Source organism: Mustela nigripes, chromosome 2 (genome assembly GCF_022355385.1).
Source record: "Mustela nigripes isolate SB6536 chromosome 2, MUSNIG.SB6536, whole genome shotgun sequence".
Lineage (NCBI taxonomy): Eukaryota > Metazoa > Chordata > Mammalia > Carnivora > Mustelidae > Mustela > Mustela nigripes.
Genome location: NC_081558.1, coordinates 206,614,374 through 206,634,214, shown reverse-complemented (window position 1 = coordinate 206,634,214; position 19,841 = coordinate 206,614,374). Strand labels below are relative to the sequence as shown.

Sequence of the window (19,841 nt, the reverse complement as noted above, 5' to 3'; positions counted from 1 at the left end):
TGGATGCGTAAATTCTTAAGTACCCATAACCCACATTCAAACATTTCCTTGGTCCCATCTTAAAATGCTACGGTATTTTAAATGGCTAATTTGAAAGCAGACTGTGTCAACCTCTACTTTTATTATAAACTAAATAAATGTTTGTAGGTGTATGAAACGTGGAATATGTGCCATTTTGGCAGGTAGATAAATTTACTCTTAGCTGAGGCTTACTATTCACAGTTTCACTAAAAGTTATCAAAGGGCTTTCTCAAACCATAACATTTACTTTTTAAAATAAACTTAAAATACTTTTTGAATCAAAATGCTAAGTAGCTAACCAGGGAAACCACCTTAATTTCCCTGAAGCTGACAAAGGATAGCTGTCCAACCAAGATTCAAATTGAGGTGTTAGCTAAAATGACCAGCTACTAGAAATTTAAACCCTCTTCCGTCATTCTAAACACTTTGAAAAGCAACCTCTATGAAACAGGTCGTATCTGTCAACACCTTACTAACTGTTCCATTCGAGCGCTCTGTAGGAGTATCAAGAGCTAATTATTAGTAGAGTTTCAATTTGGATACTTGAACAGGTTCAAGATGCAGTGCCATATGGTGTATTTATTGCGGGCTTGAATGAGAATTGAAGAAATTCACACAATTTTTAAGTTTAATACCCACATATGATTATTAAGCCTGGCAAAATACAGAGATTGTTGAAACAGACATTTTAACTGAATAGGAGTTTTATAAAATTATATAAATCTTCCAAGTGATCATAAATCAGTTCTCATTACAGGTACTTTTTAAAGCAATTAAAAAGTCACACAAATTACACTCTTAAGGTTACAGTGTTTAATGTTTATCAAGTTAAATTTCTACAACTAGCAAGGTAACAGAGGAGCTACCAGGACTCAGATCACATCCTAGGGAATGTTTACTTGGCGATCCCAATGACACCACAAGCCAAACGACTCCCGGCGTTTCCCGTCTTTGTACTCTCTTCATTGCCACCTCTGCCCAAGTCATCTTGTTTCTCATGGACCTTTAAAAAGTTTTGAGAACATTAACACAGCACAATCAAGTAATTACCACCTATTCCCAACAATACTCAAAAGATTTTTAAGAACCACTTAATACTAGAAAAGACCATGTTAAAATAATCCTAGCATGGAAATACACTAATGTTTAATCTAGTGGTAAACAACAGAAACTACTATTCAAAGCTTTTTCTTTGTGATAGAGACTAAGTTCATTGTAAACACTAGGTAAGTGTTGCTATCTCTAAATGAAATACTAAAAACCCGGGACAAGTGTTACAAGCTGCCATGTGCCAGTTTGAATCCTCCACGAGAAATTTTAGTAGCCTGAGTTAATAACCTTCTTTCATAATAAACACTTTAGAAGAAAAAAAAAAAAGGAAAAGGAAAGTGAATTTTAAAAAACCCAAAAACGTGCCTCATGAACTACCAGTCTGTAAATAAGTATCTTCAACTATTTAAACAATAGTATTTTAAAATTGGCTCCTCAAACATTGATCAATGATTTTTCTGCTTCACAACCATAGCTGAAGAAAACTCTAGGGTCACCCGGAAGGAAAGGACTACAGAAGGTTAACTGTCCTCTGGGGCAGGCAACACAGAGCCCACGCCACTTGGGGACTACGAGAACCAGATGCAGCTCCCGTGGGTAACTCAGGGCAATCGCTTCCCACAAGTTTAACAAATGGTGGTGACCTGCAAATATGAACAAATACCAATACTGAGGTCTGTCTCATTTGGACGTCACGAAATGTTCTGTTGAACTACAAGGGGGACACTCAATCACGGCAGGAAAATCCGGCCATTTTAAAACCAGACGGTGACAACTACTGTTTCTCCACGATACAGATCTAGTACGACCAAATGAAACCTACTTAATTACCACATCTCTGCAGAACAGTGTCACAACCAACCTACATCAACCTAATTCACCTTCACTGTGATCATCAAAGTAATTGCTTTTCTTAATCTGGACTGAAGGTACAATGTGCGTGGATCCTTAGAAACCAGGAATAATAATCATGAATCCATGGAAAGATACATGTCTGTGTATTAGAAGAAATGGTATGCACATCCTAGCATACAAAAACTCACCACCATTGTGCGGCCAATGATGGAATAGTCTCCTGAGAGTGAGATCAGAGAATCTTCCATGGACACAATGGCCACGCCATCCTTGCCAGCAGTCACATTGCCCAGGTCTCCAACATGCCTAACAGGGAAAGAGTCATCAGGAACTGGGGCTGACTTCCATTTAACATCAGGCTAGTTGGTGAACTAAGTTAATGACTGAGTCATACATAAGGGTAGGTATGGTATGTATCAAACAGGACCCACTCTTCCAGATCGACAGAATTTTGGGACATACAAACTAGAAACAACTGACATTCTAGACACGCTGCTCTTCAAAGCTTCCAATCTACAAGGTAATGCTATGGGCAGAACTGCGGGATGGGGACACATCTCTGATTTCAGAGGTAAAGTACTGAAGGGGAAACTTGAAGTTACTGAGTTACACCTGTTAATTCTTGGCCTGGCTAAGAATGCTATGCCTCAGGCCTGTTATAAAAATAAATTCAGCCCTGTCCTTAAATTTAATATTTTCCTGAAAGGCTCTCAGGAAACACACATGCAAATGGACTCACTGAATTTTCAGTATCAAATTTTTACCTACAAGGCTTCCTATGTTTCACAATGATGGTTTATGTTGCTGGTGGTTGACGTACTGTTACTCATGACATTTCCTGTATTAGTTCCCTCTGGCACTTGTATCAGTTCTATATTCAATAAATGCTACAAAACCAAATCAAGTCCCCATGTGTCAATTCCTCAGCCCAGAGAGTAAGCTGCTCTAGTACCTGGGGCAAAGGGGTTACTTGGTGGGGGCAACAAATTCAAGAGCAGAGGTGGGAAGGCCTACTCAGTGATGTCAGCATGCAATCTGCAAGTAGATACCCGTCCTGACCCCAACAAGCCATCGCCAAAATTTTAGTTAAGAGTTAAAGCACTTCGTCACTCACCTCTCTTGGTCTTTCGGCCCACCGTGATTTTTGGATAGAGGATTAAAGTGAGGACCTGCGCTGGTACAGCCTATTTACCAAAAACAAAAAGGTAGCCAAATTAGGAATCAGAATTTCAAAACAAATTCTAAAAAGAAACTGGTCATTGCTAAAACCTCAAATACAGAAAATGCTGACCTACATCATGACTTCTAGGTTCATAAAGAGAGAAAGCAACACCTCAGTATAAACAAAATAGGCGAGCAGTAGAAACAAGTTCTAACTACTCTGTAACACCATTAAAGGTAATATCCTTCTCTGGGCTTTGATCTCCTCACTGCCCTGTAAAACAACAGGGCAGGACGTGATCATCATGGTTCTTCTATTATTAAAATCCCATGATTAGGATCCTGTGAGGTGGCATACCGTACCTACAAGAAGCTGACCACCCCAGCAACATACAACCAGCAACCACTGTGTCAGTGCCCTTTACTTGGGGCAAGCAGACTGGACACGGCACCTTAGAGCTACGAGCCCAGGCTGTTGCCTCACAGAACTCCACAGAGTGCCATTCAGAATAGTCTGTGAAAATGGCGCTCCTGTGCCTCACGGAAAGCCAATCTCACAGACGACATCATCAATGCAGAAGGCTCGTTAGTGACAGGCTTTCTTCACTTGGCAGGTGACGGAGTTTCCATGGCTTACAGCTTCTACCCAGCATCCCCAGAGAGAAGACACACAGGTCACAGGAAGTAGCACGGTAAATCAAAGACACAGGGCAAATGCCACCCAACACAAAGTGGTTTAAAAAAAAAAGCAACCTGAGGAATTTTAATTGTCGAACTGGCTCAAAGCTGGTCATTAAATCACAATTTTTATAGGAACCAAATTACAGAACAGAAAAACAAATCCAGCAAGACGAATAAATCAAGTTCTCATCATAAAAAGTAAACACTTGAGTTCACGTTACTCGAATATGGTAAAAGATGACTAAATGCATATAAGCTTTTGTTAACTTGCTTCTAATCCCAAAGTGAGAAAACGAAACTCAAACAAAAACACCAACAGTTTACAATATTTGTTCAGACTGTATCTTACTTCTGTCCTACTAAGGTTCTTGTGTTGGAGGTACAAGCTACTCTTACAGGTAATGCCAATAAACGCAGACCCGGTGCTGGCAGCACCCACCCTCAACCCAGCTCACAAAGGCCTGAGATTACTATGGAAGGTAAGAGTAGCTTAATTTTTTGTTTTCTTAAAAAATACCTGAGGGCATCTGGGTGGCTCAGGTCATGATCTCAGGGCCCTGGGATCGAGTCCCACATCGGGCTCTCTGCTTGGCAGGGAGCCTGCTTCCTCCTCTCTCTCTCTGCCTGCCTGTCTGCCTACTTGCGATCTCTGTCAAATAAACAAATACATCTTAAAAAAAAAAAAAATACTTGAAGCTCTCATAATCAAGGTATAATCATGATTAAAAAAAAAAATCAACAACTTGGGGCACCTGGGTGGCTCAGTGTGTTAAAGCCTTCAGCTCAGGTCCTGATGCGGGGTCCTGGGATCAAGCCCCAAGTCGGGCTCTCTGCTCAGCAGGAAGCCTGCTTCCCCCTCTCTGCCTACTTGTGATCTCTTTGTGTCAAATAAATAAATAAAATCTTAAAAAAAAAATCAACTTCTTGGGGTGCCTGGGTGGCTCAGTGGGTTAAAGCCTCTACCTTCAGCTCAGGTGATGATCTCAGGGTCCTGGGATCGAGTCCCACATTGGGCTCTCTGCTCAGCAGGGAGCCTGCTTCCTCCTCTCTCTCTGCCTACTTGTGATCTCTGTCAAATAAATAAATAAAAATCTTTAAAAAAAAAAAAAAAATCAACTTCTTCCCCTTCCTTTCCACACTTAAGAATCAGTTTTGCAAGTCATTTCCCTAAGGCTGACCATAGTAATCCTATTGACTTTTTTTCTCTGCATGTTGAGGGTTTTTAATGTTTAGGGGTAGCTCTACCCAGTCTCACTTATCTTACTAGCTGAAACAAGTAGCCACTAGATCAAAACAACACCCACCTTGTGTATTATCTCCAAACTGATGGACGTGGAATCCATGCTCGCCTTCAGTCAATCCTGTAATGGTTCCTGACACCTCAACGGGCCCCTTTCCCTTTAGTCAAAGAAAAGTGCAAAAAGTTTGAGAGAGCAAGTGCTTCTGAACAAAGAAAAGAGTTGAATAATCTTTACCAATCACAGGGAAGTGGAAGGAACACGGACATGGGAGTCAAAAGATCTGTCCAAATCCCAGGCCCACCAATTTCTAGCAAGCTATTTAACTGTTCTAAGGCTGGGGACCAACACAAGGGAGATGTGACCTTGTTCTAACACTCACAGCCCAGGAGCCCTACAGCCAGCATCACAATTAATAGCCAAGAAAACGCACTTAGCTGAATGGCAAGTGAGCACTAAAATGGTGGATTTGTGGATGTTGTAGGGTTTGACTCTCTTACAACGGACACCATATCCACACAGAATATAGCTATTTATATGAATAAGTTCATGACTTTTGTAAATACTTTTTTGAATACATTTGCACCTGCTGAATATATGAGTATGTATCAAACTTGTTGACCCAAATGTTGGCAGCACATGACAACACGTCATTTTCTTCATGCACACACTCTTCCATACAGCAAGCATTCAGATTCGCCACCCAAAAAAAAAGAAAAGAAAAAGACACCCTGGAAACGTCCAACAGGTTACCCTAGGATCCCGGTTCTCCACTCTCTCACTAGGGGTATTTACCTGTCTCCAGCATAGCTATTTTTTATTAATAGCCAGAAAATATCCTATCCCACTTTCCCGGGGGACTGATTCTGGTCTAAGCCAAGTTACTGTTTCCTAAAGTCATTTTAGGCCCTCAAACCTAGAAAACCACCTCCCCACTTGAGACCGAAAAGAAAGGGCAGTTAAAAACACTACAGCAGGGGCGCCTGGGTGGCTCAGTGGGTTAAAGCCTCTGCCTTTGGCTCAGGGCGTGATCCCAGGATCCTGGGATCAAGCCCCACATCAGGCTCTCTGCTCAGCGGGAAGCCTGCTTCCTCCTCTCTCTCTGCCTGCCTCTCTACCTACTTGTAATCTCTCTGTCAAATAAATAAAATCTTTAAAAAAAATTTAAAAAACCAAACTACAGCAGCACACCGCTATCTCCGTGAAAGCAATGGTGATAGGTAACAGTGCTGCAGGGCTGCATACAGAAATAAAGACCTTTTGCAGCTAAGAGATCTTAGGAACAAAAATAAAACACAAGTAGTATCCATACCACACAGTTATACACATGATGGTGTCTTTTTTTTTTTTTTTTTAAATAGCCAAGGCCAACAGTTATAAGAGGTGTTAGCCTCCGTGGCTCAAGAAAGTAGTATGTCAACTTCTGCCCTTCTTTGCTTTTCTTTGAGAACAGACTAGGATTCTTCTAAGCTGTAGCTCTGGAAAAACTAAAACGTGAACGTTAGTCCCTCAAATGCACTGTGTTACCGACAGCACAGAGACAAAAGGGCAGGTTCTTCCAAGTTGCCATTAATGGGTAATACACAGAGCACACATGAGCGTTTCAACAGTCAGCGACCTGGGTGCCACCCTATAGGGCCAGACAGTTACCTTAACTGACTGAAACAGGTCAGGGAAGCAAAAAGCATAAACTCATCCTGCAGGGTGCTGTCCTGACCTAATAAGGGCTCAGTGTGGCTTCCCTTTTTCAAGAGAAGCTAGTAATTTGGTCTTATAGGTCAAACTTCTGATTTTTAGAAATTGGAAATGAATCCAAAATTTTAAACACTATACACCAAACAAATACAGTTTATTTTCAATTTAACATTCCTGCATATCCGTAGAGCTGTAATGCTTAACTACACTAGGTACAAACAGCACCACCAAAATGAAGTTTGGAACTTAGAAAAAGAGGGAGCCCCACAAGAGACTCAGGGAAGATGGAAAAAACTCGGTTATGTATGGATTCACAGCTTGACTTCTGAAGGTAACACCCATGCCATTTCTACAAGGCCAAAGGAAAGGTATTCCACAGAGGCTTCTGAGATTTTTTAGTACTGGCAGAATTACAAAGCGAAGAAGAAGAGTGAAACAAAGTCTGGCAAGTGAAAACAGCAAAATTTTAGTCAATGACAAAGCCTTTTTCCAGAAAATTTGGAAACCACTTAAAGGAAAAAATCAAGCTCCCTCGCATAAATTTCAAAGATTACTTTTCCCGTCCTCTCACATTTTTGCATGCCACTTTAAAGATTAAATCTCAGCACCTGGGTGGCTCAGTCATTAAGCATCTGCCTTCAGTTCACGTCAGGATCCCAGAGTTCTGGGATCGAGCCCAGCATCAGGGCTCCCAGCTCAGCGGGAAACCTGCTTCTCCCTCTCTCCCTGTCTCTGTCAAATAAATAAACAAAAAAGTCTTAAAAGAAATATTAAATCTCATTCATGTATTAAGCATTCTGTTATGATTATCAAGCCAAGTACAACAGACAATTTTCCATCAGTTCCTAACCTCACTAAGATTTGGGGAACAAGTCTTACCACAAGCACGTTCCTTGTAAAACATGTGTTTTGCAATATTATTAATGAGCACTTTTGTATAGTTTATTCTTTGACCATTTCAGTAATGGGCCTATTGGTAGAGCAATTTCAAAAACCACTTTACAGAGATTTTGGTTAAATGAACGCTCCAACAACAGAGTTAAGTGAACTCCACATCTCCTGCCTTCCAACTCCTAAAAACCCCATCCACTTCCCTCTACCAACAGTTCTCAATTCTTGGTGCAAATCAGTACTACTGTGGAAACTTTGAAAACAGCGAAGCTCAGACTGCACCCCAACAGATTTTGATAAAACTAATCTGGAGTTGGCCCCAGAAATCAACACTTTTTAAAAAGCTCCCCAAACAAGCCTACTATACACCCAGGGTTTAAAAAAACAAACAACAACAACAACAAAAAAAAATCACAGGTCTGGAAAACAACCAACAGGGGAGTCCATTAGCTCTCTTGCTTCTGGAGCTTTGCAGGTGGAAAAGGAGCTTTGTCCAAGGCCATTTTCTCTGCCTTTACAGCCTGACCATGACCCAGAGCAAGGGTCAGCAAACTTTTCTGTAAGGGGCCACACAAGGTCTCTGCCCTGTTCAAGTCTAAAAACAAACCGAGACCAGCCTTGAAAATTCCCTGATCAGACAAAACCAATTTAGTCACACAAGCATAGCTTAACTGGCTTATTTTGTAAGACTAACTTGACCTGGGTCATTTCTTATTTATGCCTCTGAAAATCCTAAGCAAAAGGTCAAACTGTTTGCATCCCAAGGCCGGTCTTTGGTAAACACTAACCAATTTCTTATTCTTATTTAAGAAAACTGTGGTGACCCATGACTGTGAAAAATAGTCCAGTCCCTGCCTTCTCACTCTGTAAGCTGCTTCACGGCAATACACCCCCTCATTCCATGGTTTGGTCTGAGCGCTCCCGGGTCCCGACTACCTCCCGGCGTGTGCACAATAAAGCTTTTACTAATTACTACCTCAGGGACTCAAGGGTTTCATCTCGGACTTGTCAGTCGCATGATTCTTGTTTTTCAGGACCTTCTGAACGAACCGTGCACCGGACACCCTCTTAGCTCCGGGGCTGCACAACACCCGCCCCGGCACCGGCACCGGCTGTGCCCGCAGGCTGCAAGCTGCAGACCCCTGGGCGGAAAGGAAGCCCCGAAGTGGGGTTACGGATGCGACCGAGCCCAGGTGGCCCCGCCGCACTCCCCACCCCCGCCCCGGACGTCAAGGGCGGGCCAGGCCCGAGACTGCGCAACTCCGTGTCCTGGAGCCTCAGGACCCAGAAAACGACCCCGCAAGGAAGGGCCACAGCCGCCTCAAGCACCTCCTCCGCCCGACCTACAGACGCCGGGGCGGCGGCCCAGGCCCGCGGGCCAGCCAGCCTCCGCCCTCCCCGCCGGGCCCGCTCTCTGAGCTCCCCCCGACCCACCGCCCCGCTAGGGTCAGCCGCGGCTCCTTCCCTGCACCCCCGCCCAGGCCTCGCCACGCACCGCCGCCCCCGCCGGGCCCGCCCGGTGACTCAGCACTCGGCCGCCACACCGCCGCGGGGCAGAGGCCTCCCGCGGCGCGAACCCGCAAACCCCGCGCGGCGGGGGCGTGACGAGGGCGGCCCGAGGGCCCGCCGGCCGCCGCTCCGGGGCACAGGTGCGCGGGCACCGCCTCGCCGCTGGCCTCCGCCCCAGCCCTTGCCTTCTGCACGAAGTGGATGGTGCCCTCCACCGGGCCCTGGCCCTTCAACACGCACACGGCCTTCATCTCCATGACTCGCGAGGGAGCGCTCCGGTCCGGGCTCCGAGGGCGGCAGGGACCCCGAGTACAACGCAGGACGCCGCAGGAGACGCCGACGCAAACCGAGGTGGTCGCGCCGCGCTCTTATAGGCCGGCGCTCCGCGCCCCGCCCACCCTGGCCCGGAACCAATCGCCGCCCGCGCGCTCAGCCCGCTCCCCACGGGGCGTCGGCGCGCGAGTGGCCAGGAGTGACCGGCCGGGGGCGGGGCCGCGGGGCCGCGTGGGGAACCCTGCGTCCCGCGCCGCCGCCTCCCTCCGCCCGGAAACATGGAACTGTGGAAAAATTCGGCCTTTCTCTTCCAGTCCGTAGATCTCTGTGCGCCAAAGGGGAAAAATGAGGTACACGTGGCACGCGTTTGATACTCTACGTCACTTTGTGTGGAAGCGTCAGGGGTTGTCAGGGCATAGTCTCGTCTGTGCCTCAGGAACTGGGACGGTCGAGCGCGGCGCTTTTTGGCGTTTCGTTGGTCGTCCTGCGTTCTGGGCTTGGCGACGGTGTGGAAGCGGCGCGTCCTCTCCCCGCCCCGCCTTTGCTTCCCTGCAGTTTCCTCAGCCCCTGGCGCGCGGCGTTACCAATCTGGTGAGCGGAATCCTGTGTTCTTGTCGCCTTTTCCCTGCTGGACGAGGCCCACCGCCGTGAAAACACCGGAGCGCCGGCGCCGTGCCTCCCGCACCTCGCTCGTGTGCTGTCGGCTCTACTGCCTCGCCGGTCAGGGAGGAGGCAGACGGGGCGCCAGTCGTTCCTCCAGACCCGCAGGCTCACTCAGCCTTCAACGGAGATATTTCTCTCTCTCTTTTTTTTTTTTTAAGATTTTATGTATTTATTTGACAGAGATCACAAGTAGGCAGAGAGAGAGGAAGGGAAACAGGCTCCCCGCTGAGCAGAGAGAGCCCGATGGGGGGCTCGATCCCAGGACCCTGGGATCATGACCTGAGCCCAAGGCAGTCTCAACCCACTGAGCCACCCAGGCGCCCCCAAGGGAAATACTTCAAAAACATGTTATGAAATGAGCCAACAGTCCAAAATGTGTGCATTTTGAGGATAAACCTACGCACTGTGCGCTCAGAAATGTCTAGAAAAATGTACAGGAGACTGCAGCACCTTTTACTGAGTTCTCTTAGAATATTTTTTTTCACAACGGGCCGTTTTGTTTGCAGCGATAGCGCTTTGGGAATGCCACCCACCCTCCCCCCTGACACCCGCACTTTTGTTGGGGGAGTAGTTTGATAAGCCGTGGGGGGTTGGGGAGCCTGGCAGGGGGTAGAGCCTTCGCCTTCCAACGCCACAGGGCATGCCTGAGGGAATGCAAGCAAAGGCGGCTGAACTGTGTTTGCAGGAAGTGCCCAGCTCGCCTTCACGTGGCAGCGGGCGTTAGACTCACCCAAAGGGCGCGCGTTTCATTGCAGGTGGCAGTGTTTGACTGGGTGGGTCCGGGATGGGAACCCAGAACTTGCTCTTCTAACACTCGCAGGTGACACCGGTGCCGCTGGTCCAGGACCTCATTGTGAGAACCTGGGATTCGCAGGTGTTCCTCTTGCCCAGTGAAGCAGGCAAATTGGGGCCAAGAGCTGGACATACCTGACTCCAAAGAAGAGATGGGGAAAGAGTCCTGAAAAGAAAAGTGGAAACAGGGAGACCAGGACAGGGACCAAGAAGGGACAGACTGGAGAAGAACCGTCTGCCTCCTGGGGATTTCTGTGCTGTTTGCTTTGTGGTATGATCCTCCCCAATTCCTGACAACTCTGCACCACAGTCCCTGTTTCCCTCTAATGCAGGATTCACTTGTAAGGATGACAAAATACTGAGGCCTAATTCAGTGCCAGAGTGGAACAAAGACGGGGGCTGCTTCAGCCTCATCTGGGCTACACTTTATCTCAATTACTTCTTAAGACCCTCGGATTCTAAGGCGTCCTCTGATTCTAAGGCGTCAGAGATACACAATCCACATTTTTCCATCAGCCTCTAGAAAGTGCACATATTTGTAATTTTCCTGCTTGTACTTACTAGTATTCTCCAGATAATTGGCATATGCTACTAAGTTGCATAAATGTGCAAATGCTAGCCAAAGGGCCTTTGCCCAAGGTCTAAGTTTCTTTGGGTTCCAGGAAGTGAGAGAGTCTGGTTTCAGTTCATTGTATGAACTTGCCAGCGGACCAGCCCAGGGACCAACCCCTGGATACAAAGAGCAGCCCTAGGTCAGGGAGTTGGTCCTCTTTGAGATACTCCCTTGAAGCCGGGACAGCCCCGTTTTGCTCAGTGGAAGGGCTTTGTCTCCTACAGGTTTCAAGGACCCTGGAGATACTCTAAAATCATTGCCAGTGCTGCCCCTACCACCTGGGCAAGGGAGTCCCTGGCCCTGGGCCCTGTACTTTAGAAGGCCCTGTTCTGTCCTACCCTAAGCCCGATCTCCTGTGGGGGAGAGTCTGTGGAGCCAAGAGGGTGTTCCTGCCCAGAACCTTACCCCTCCTAGAACAGGATTAAGGAATTTAAATACAGGCATACCTCGTTTTTTGTGCTTCACTTTAATGCATTTTGCAAACATATTTTTTTATGAACCAAAGGTTTGTGGCAACCCTGATCAGGCAAGTCTGTGGACACCATTTTTCTTTTCTTTCTTTTTTTTCCCAAAGATTTTATTTTTAAGTAATCTCTACACCCAGTGCCAGGCTCTAACTCATAACCCTGAGCTCAAGAGTTACCTGCTCCACTGACTGAGCCAGCCAGGTACCCACGGGCACTGTATGTCCAGCAGCCTTTGCTCACTTCATTTCTCTGTGTCACGTTTTTGGTAATTCTTGCAGGATTTCAGACTTTTTTATTACCCATTATATTTGTTATGATGATCTGTGGTCTGTGATTATGAACTAGCTGATAGTTCAGATGATGGTTAGCATTTTTTAGCAATAAGGTATTTTTAAGTTAAGGTATATACATTGTTTGAGACATAATGAATGCTCTTTTTTTTTTTTTTTAAGATTTTATTTATTTATTTGACAGACAGCGATCACAAGTAGGCAGAGAGGCAGGCAGAGAGAGAGGGGGAAGCAGGCTCCCCACTGAGGAGAGAACCGGATGCAGGGCTTGATCCTAGGACCCTGAGATCAGGGCCTGAGCCGAAGGCAGAGACTTTAACCCACTGAGCCACCCAGCCGCCCCTAGACATAATGAATGCTCTTGCACGCTTACTATTTTGTAGTGTAAACATAACTTTTACATGCACTGGGAAACCAAAAATTTCACCCAGCTTGCTTTATTGCAATATTCACTTTATTGCAGTGGTCTGGAGCCGAACCCACAGTATCTCCAAGGTATCTTGGGATCTTGAACAGTATTTGTGTCCACCTACAGCAGGACATCTCAGTCGTGGCACTGTAACATTTTGGGTCAGTTAACTACTGTGGTGGCTGACCTGTGCCTTCCTTGTAGGATGTCTACACATCCCTGACCTCTACTCACTAGAGGCTCTTTTTTTTTTTTTTTAAGATTTTATTTATTTATTTGACAGAGAGAGATCACAAGTAGACAGAGAGGCAGGCAGAGAGAGAGAGGGAAGCAGGCTCCCCGCTGAGCAGAGAGCCTGATGCGGGACTTGATCCCAGGACCCTGAGACCATGACCCAAGCCGAAGGCAGCGGCTTAACCCACTGAGCCACCCAGGCGCCCCCCGACTAGAGGCTCTTAACACCCATCTCCTCAAGCCGTGACAGGTCTCCAGAAATTGCCAAATGTTCCCTGAGGGGCAAAATTGCCCCCAGTTGAAACTACTGTTCTAGAACACTCATTGAAGACTTAAGACTTTGCGATTTCTTAGCATCCTCAGCCTATTTCCAGGACCTAGACAGGCTAAAGATGGTACCACCGTGGATATACATCTAAGTTTGACCCCTCGGTGCAACAGGGAACCTGCAGTGGGGAAAAAAGGAAAGACCAGGGACAGGGAACTACTCTTCTCCTATTACCAAGTTCCTACCTAGAACTCAAAGAAGCCCAAGATTGCCATATTTGAACCTGCCTTGCAGGTCTTTATTAAGATATATTTGTTAAAACAGAAGATAGGATATATTTTTATCTGGCTGTTAACTTGGTTTATATTATTTAAATATCTAGTGTATGGTGTGAGGGCCTCCATTTGTGCTCTTGCCCCAGTCCGGTAAATATTAAGGCAGGCCTATTCATTTTAACCTTGAGATTCCATGGTAGCTTTGGAGTGTTTCTGCCCCAAAATTTCATCCTCCAGAGTTCATGTGTTTCAAACTGCGGTGTGACCAGGGTACTCAGGTGATTTTGAAAAGTCACTGTCGTACCAGGCCAATGCTATTGAGTCATTATCCCCAAGAATTCGAAAAAATCCGAAAGTAGCCTGGGTTGTCTTGAGCCCCAGAATGTGGTCAGAATCTGACAGTCAGAATGGGGTCCAGGTAATCCAGAGAGGCTTTGATTTTATAGGGAATGATGGGGAGGGATAGATGTCTCAGATATCAGGCAGCCTGTGTGGATGACTGAGCAGCTTACGGCCTGTGTTTCCGGCATTCCTGAGAATGAAAGTCAACGTTTGGGGACTTCTGCAGTTAGGGTGTGAGTGAGGAGGTAGACCAGAAGTTCAGTCTTGCATTTCTTTTCTTTTCCCCTTCCTCCTCCTCTTTGCCCAGGGTTCATTTTCTCCACTTTTTCTCATTTATCTCATCTTTTTTTTTTCCCTAAATCATTCTTATTTCTGTGACTCAAGGCAATTTCCTCTTTATACCTTCATCACTCTCAGTAAATACATAGTTTTCTGTTAATCTCCTTTACATCACATGCCACAAAGGGATTATTACCACGGCCCTTGCTTATGGAAGACATATTTTTAAAAAAGATTTATATATTTGTTTTAGAGAGAGAATTGGAGGGAGGGGCAGAGAGCATCTGAAGCAGACACCCCATTGAGCCCAGAGCCAACGTGGGGCTCCATCTCAGGATCCTGAGATCATGACCTGAGCAGAAATCAAGAGTTGGACGCTCGGCCCACTGATCCACCTAGGCAGCCTCAAAAAGGCATATTTTTATGTGAACTATAGGAAAATGCTAGAGCTAGGGAAAATCCAAGAGAAGGAAAGTACAAAGAGGGGTTTTTTTAATGCTAAGAAACAAATGCACTAACAACTAGGAAGCCAAGGAGAAACAGAAGTGGCGTTAGCTAGTTCTGCCGGCCTATACTAAAACCCCGATGTCAGTAGATCCCCAAAACTGACACCTATTACCAGTAAACCCTGTAGGAAGATTATATCACAGAACCATGAAGTATCTGAGGCATTCTTAAAAGTTGGAAAGTGAAAAGGGTAAAAATTAATGTAAATTGTTAGTAAGCAGGAGTGAACAGTCTGTGATTAGAAGTTTGCAAACTGTAATTGCAAGTTAACTATATATTTAATAATCTTGTCAGAACCTCTGTCATAGGTTATATTTTTAGCAGTTCTAGCCTGGGCTCTGGCTCCATCTGGCCCACTGTGTCTTCCTGGAATATCCTCCTCTAGACCTCAGCTATAAATCAGAGGTACCTGGGCTGCACATTAGAACTACCTGTGAGCTTTTTTGAAAACACGGGCTTACTGGGTGCCTGGGTGGCTCAGTGGGTTAAGCCACTGCCTTCGGCTGGGGTCATGATCTCGGGGTCCCGGGATTGGGCCCCCTCATCGGGTTTTCTGCTCAGCACGCAGCCTGCTTCCCCACCCCCTCCGCTGCCTACTTGTGATCTCTGTCTGTCAAATAAATAAATAAAATCATAAAAAAAAAAGAAAACAAAACAAAACACTGGGCTTGGGCCCAATTACATTCAAATCTTCAAATTGTATGTATACATGAACTATAAATGCGTATCATGTTGCTGTAAGACATAAGAATCTAACAGTGTTTTGGGGAGCCTGGCTGGCTCAGTCATTTGAGTGTTGGACTCTTGATTTCAGCTCAGGTCGTGATCCCAGGGTTGTGGGATCTAGCCCTGTGTGGGGCTCCATGTTCCACAGAGTCTGCTTATTTCTCTCCCTCTGCTCCGTAACTCACCCACCCCCACCCGTTAGCACGCCTCTTTCTCTCTCTTTAAAATAAATAAATATATAAAATCTTTTTTTAAAAAAATGATCCCTGGGATATCTGAGTGTGTGGACTGACAGGAGGTGGGGTGAGACTGAAGGCAGCGAGTCCCCATTTGGGAGCCACGATAAGGTCCTGGCCTACGGCCATTACTGGAAAAAAGATAATTGAAATGCAATGCAAGCCTCAGTGACTATCTAAAGTGAGGGTGGGGGAAGGCAAATGTAGTTCCCTTTTTTCAGGCTTGGGCCACCGGGGTTGATGGTGATGCCATTTACCAAGAAAAGCAAGTAGAGGGATAAAGATCCTCATTCAGGAAAGGGTGCATCTGGAGTACCTGAGGGAGTTAGAATTGCCAAGGTGGAATTGTCCACTTGGCTGTGGGTCTGAATCTCAGGGTCACATCTAAGTCTGGCCTCTGTCTCAAATTTAACGCACATGCTATTCAGGTAAAGCTAATGTAGTTATTTATGCCCTCTAGGGGATGTCACTATCTTCATGATCCTCTACTATTTTGGGTGGGTAAGAATCAGGTATGACTTGGATGTGCCAGTGATGTTATGTCAAGTTCATTTGGTTTTAAATAGTCCTTGAGACCAGTGATTTGCACACTTAGTATAAGAATTAGGGGGAATGCTTATTAAAACCCAGATAGCTGGTCCCTACCCTCAGAAACTGTTAAAAAAGGAAATTTTTTTATTAATATATAATTTATATACTATTTTAAAAACTCATCTATTGTAAGTGTACACTTAAGTGATTTTTTTTTTTTTTTTTGTAAATTTAGGTGGCTGGCCATCATTACCAAAATGCAGTTTTAGAACATTTCCATTAGCCCAGTAAGTTTCCTCCTGCTGGTTTTTGCTTAATCCCTTCTCCCATCCCAAGCCCTTGGCAACCACTGATCTGCCTTTTTCTCTATGAATTTGCCTTTTCTTTGTGTTTCTTATAAATGGAACCATACAATATGTAGTGTTTGCATCTGGCTTCTTTGATTTCGTATTTTTTAGAGCTTAATCTGTGTTGTAGCATGTAGCAGTAGATCATTCCTTTTTATGTCTAAGTGGTAATTTATTATATGGATATACCACAACTTGTTTTTCCCCTCAAGTTGCTGGACATTTCGATTTGTTGTGGTTTGAATTGTGCCCCCTCCACAATTCATAACTTGAAGATAACCCCATGTGACCTTATTTGCAAATGGGGTTTTGTAGATTCCTGATCTATGGACTCTTTTATCACTAGGAAACATCTGTTTTTGTTTCTAGTAATATTTCTTGTCTTTACATCTATTTTAGCTAATATCCACATGGGCCACGCAACTTTCTTATGGTTGCTTTTTTCACAGTGTATCTTTTTTCATCTTTCTACTTTCAGCCTCGTTCTGTCTCTGAATCTAAGTGTGTCTCTTGCGTACCACATATGTTTGGACCTTGCTTTTTGTATCCAATCCGAATCTCTCCACTCTTCATTTGGGATGTTTAGGCCATTCACATTTACTGTAATTCATAATATGTTTGGATTTACATTTTCCATTTTGCTGTTTGTCTCTTCTCATCTTTGTTTCTCTGTATCTCATTCATTGCTTTCTTTTGTGTTAAATAAGTACTTTTGGGTATATCATCTAAATTCTCCTGTTAACTTTTCTTACTGTGTTAAAATGTATTTTCTTAATGGTTCCTCCCTAGATTTCAGCATCTTAACTCAGCAAAATCTAGTTGAGACTAATACTAATTTAATTCTGGTAAAATATAGAAACTTTACTGCAGTATAGCTCAATTTTCTCCCCTCTCCTTTGTATTATTATTGTTATTACATTTATATGTGCTGTAAACCCAACAATACAGTGTTATGAGTATTGTTGGACACAATCTTATGTCTTGTAAAGAAATTAAAAGGAGAAATGAAGCAAATATATTTATAGAGTCTTCTATATTAACCTACGTATTTACCATTTCCAGTGCTTTTCATTCTCCCCTGCGCATCCAGTTGTCAGCTGGTGTCACTTCCTTTCAGTCTGAAGGATTTCCTATAGCATTTTCTGAAAGGCAAGGCTTTCATGACTTCCACTGACAGTGCCACTGGCCATGGGCGTCACCCACTACGGCAAATCCTGCGAGCCCCCCTCAGCCACAGTGGCATAGCTACCAGCCCTCACGACGTGTCCTTCCCTGGGAGAACCTCTACCACCCACTGGGCTGGAGGGGAAGGAAGCAGTGCTAGGCCAGGATGCCTCAGACCTCTACTATTCTTACAGTTCAGCAGTTTTGAAGCATAAATGCTTCTCAAATTGTCCTATGCCTTTGGTTGGTTCCCAGAACACTGAAATTGTCATTCTTATCAATTTTGTCTAGCTTTATATGATAGTTGCATTCTGGGGAGAGGATTTGCTCGCCTTTCCACTTGACCATAGCCAGAAGTCAGCTTTGTCCCCTTGTATTTCTGACTCATTAGACCTGGGTGAAGCTGGAGAATTGACGTCTTAGTGAGGGCCCAGGTAATGCTGCTGGCCCAAAGACCACACTCTGAAAACCACTGCTTTAGATTAACTCAGAGTCTTTTAGATACTAGAACAGCTTTCTCATAAACTCATTATGAGGACACACAAAATGTTATTTAAAATTTCTGCAGAGGGGCACCTGGGTGGCTCAGTGGGTTAAGCCTCCGCCTTAGGCTCGGGTCATGATCTCAGGGTCCTGGGATCAAGCCCCGCGAGTCAGGCTCTCTGCTCAGTGGGGAGCCTGCTTCCTCCCTCTCTCTGCCTGCCTCTCTGCCTGCTTCTGATCTTTGTCTGTCGAAATAATTAATAAAATCTTTTTTAAAAAAATAAAATAACATAACATAAAATTGCTGCAGAGTTGGGCACCTGGCTGGCTCAGTCAGTAGACTCTGACTTGCTCTCAGGATTGTGAGTTCAAGACCCACAGTGGGCATGGAGACTATTTAAAAAAAAAAAAAAAGTGCTGCAGGGGAACAAGACCTAGAATAAAGCCAGTTAAGAGATTTCTTTTTGGTAGGAACTTTTTTTTTTTTTAAAGAATGTATTTATTTGACAGAGATCACAAGTAGGCAGAGAGGCAGACCAGGTGGGAGTGGGCAGGGGAGCAGACTCCCCGCTGATCAAAGAGCCCAACATAGGCTTGATCCCAGGACCCTGGGATCATGACCTGAGTTAAAGGCAGAGGCTTTAATCCACTGAGCCACCCAGGCAGGCACCCCTGGTAGGAACTTTTGATAGAAGTAAAGGTGTCTAGGGCGCCTGGGTGGCTCAGTGGGTTAAGCCTCTGCGTTCGGCTCAGGTCATGATCTCAGGGTCCTTGGATCGAGTCCCACATTGGGCTTTCTGCTCGGTATGGAGCCTGCTTCCTCCTCTCCCTCTGCCTGCCTCTCTGCCTACTTGTGATCTCTCTGTGTCTAATAAATAAATCTTTAAAGAAAAAAAAAAAGAAGTAAATGTGTCTAAATAATATTGTTAGCCTCAGGTTCAAAAAGGCCTGTCAGGTGAATGATTGTCTATTCGGTGCCAGCCTGATGGTTAGCTGTTCGGGTGATTCATAACAAGATAGCATAGGTAAATCTAACTGTCTACAGAGGCTCTTAATCTCATCAGAGTCTATGAGAAAATTGCTCTGTCATTTTCTCAAAAATGCTAGTTACTCTCCAGAGGAGGTTGTAATTATCCCAAACACCACAGTGCTCCACACCGTCTTCCTTTGACTGTGGACGGTTTCCTATGTCACTGGTAGATGCAACATTTCCTCCCATTCCCGTGATTGCACTCCAGGATGGACCCAGGGCATCTCACTGGCAGCACTGGAGGAGAGCTCCTCTTACTCATGTGATGTCACCAAGGTCCTTATAAGTTTCTGCTGCAGAGCACCTGGTCCAGTCTGGTTCTGGACTGGTGATGACCAGATATGGCTGGTCCCACCACTGTCAACTGTGGTTCAGACCATTTACCTTGTCTCCAAGTGCCCACTTCTTGCACTGTTCTCAATCTTCTGCTGGTCTACCAGTTGACCTGGTCTTTTTGTAATCTAACACTGGGCCCACAGAATCTTCTGGATGCTGTAGATGGCTAGGCATAGTCAATGTGAAGCTCTTCAGACTTCCCTCTCCTGACTTCTCCCTTCACACCCAGATGTGCTGGCCTGGCACCATATTGAAATGTCTCCCCACAGGCCCTATCCCAGACTTTTGATCTTCTTCCACTCTTATATGCATACCATGAACACTCTTAAAGTTCTCAAGATCTTCTTTTTTTTTTTTAAGATCTTCTATTTTTATCTAGATGTTTCTACCTCAGAACTCACAGGAAGGGACACCTGGGTGGCTTAGTTGGTTAAGTGTCTGCCATCGCCTCAGGTCATGATCCCAGGGTCCTAGG

General features: G+C 45.2%; 2 protein-coding genes and 1 long non-coding RNA gene across 3 annotated transcripts in view; 2 read left to right on the top strand and 1 right to left on the bottom strand.

The window, feature by feature from the left end:
• SCAF4 (SR-related CTD associated factor 4) overlaps positions 1–2,108 on the top strand; it is a 70,573-nt gene extending 68,465 nt beyond the window's left edge. The window contains exon 21 of the mRNA XM_059392252.1: positions 1,547–2,108. Coding sequence (XP_059248235.1) covers positions 1,547–1,596 — 50 coding nt within the window. The 3' untranslated portion in view covers positions 1,597–2,108. The remainder of the gene's footprint in view (positions 1–1,546) is intronic.
• SOD1 (superoxide dismutase 1) lies at positions 820–9,462 on the bottom strand. Its single transcript, XM_059392253.1, has 5 exons — positions 9,287–9,462; positions 5,073–5,166; positions 3,041–3,110; positions 2,115–2,232; positions 820–1,024 (listed from the first exon to the last, which is right to left on the bottom strand). Exons 1-5 carry the CDS (start codon positions 9,356–9,358, stop codon positions 917–919), a joined length of 462 nt encoding a protein of 153 aa, XP_059248236.1. The 5' UTR covers positions 9,359–9,462; the 3' UTR covers positions 820–916.
• A 93-nt stretch (positions 9,463–9,555) lies between these two features.
• Positions 9,556–16,599, top strand: LOC132012347 (uncharacterized). The gene is made up of 3 exons (XR_009402589.1): positions 9,556–9,724; positions 10,858–11,100; positions 16,242–16,599. It is a non-coding gene; the product is annotated as an uncharacterized LOC132012347 (long non-coding RNA).
• Positions 16,600–19,841: the final 3,242 nt, after the last annotated feature.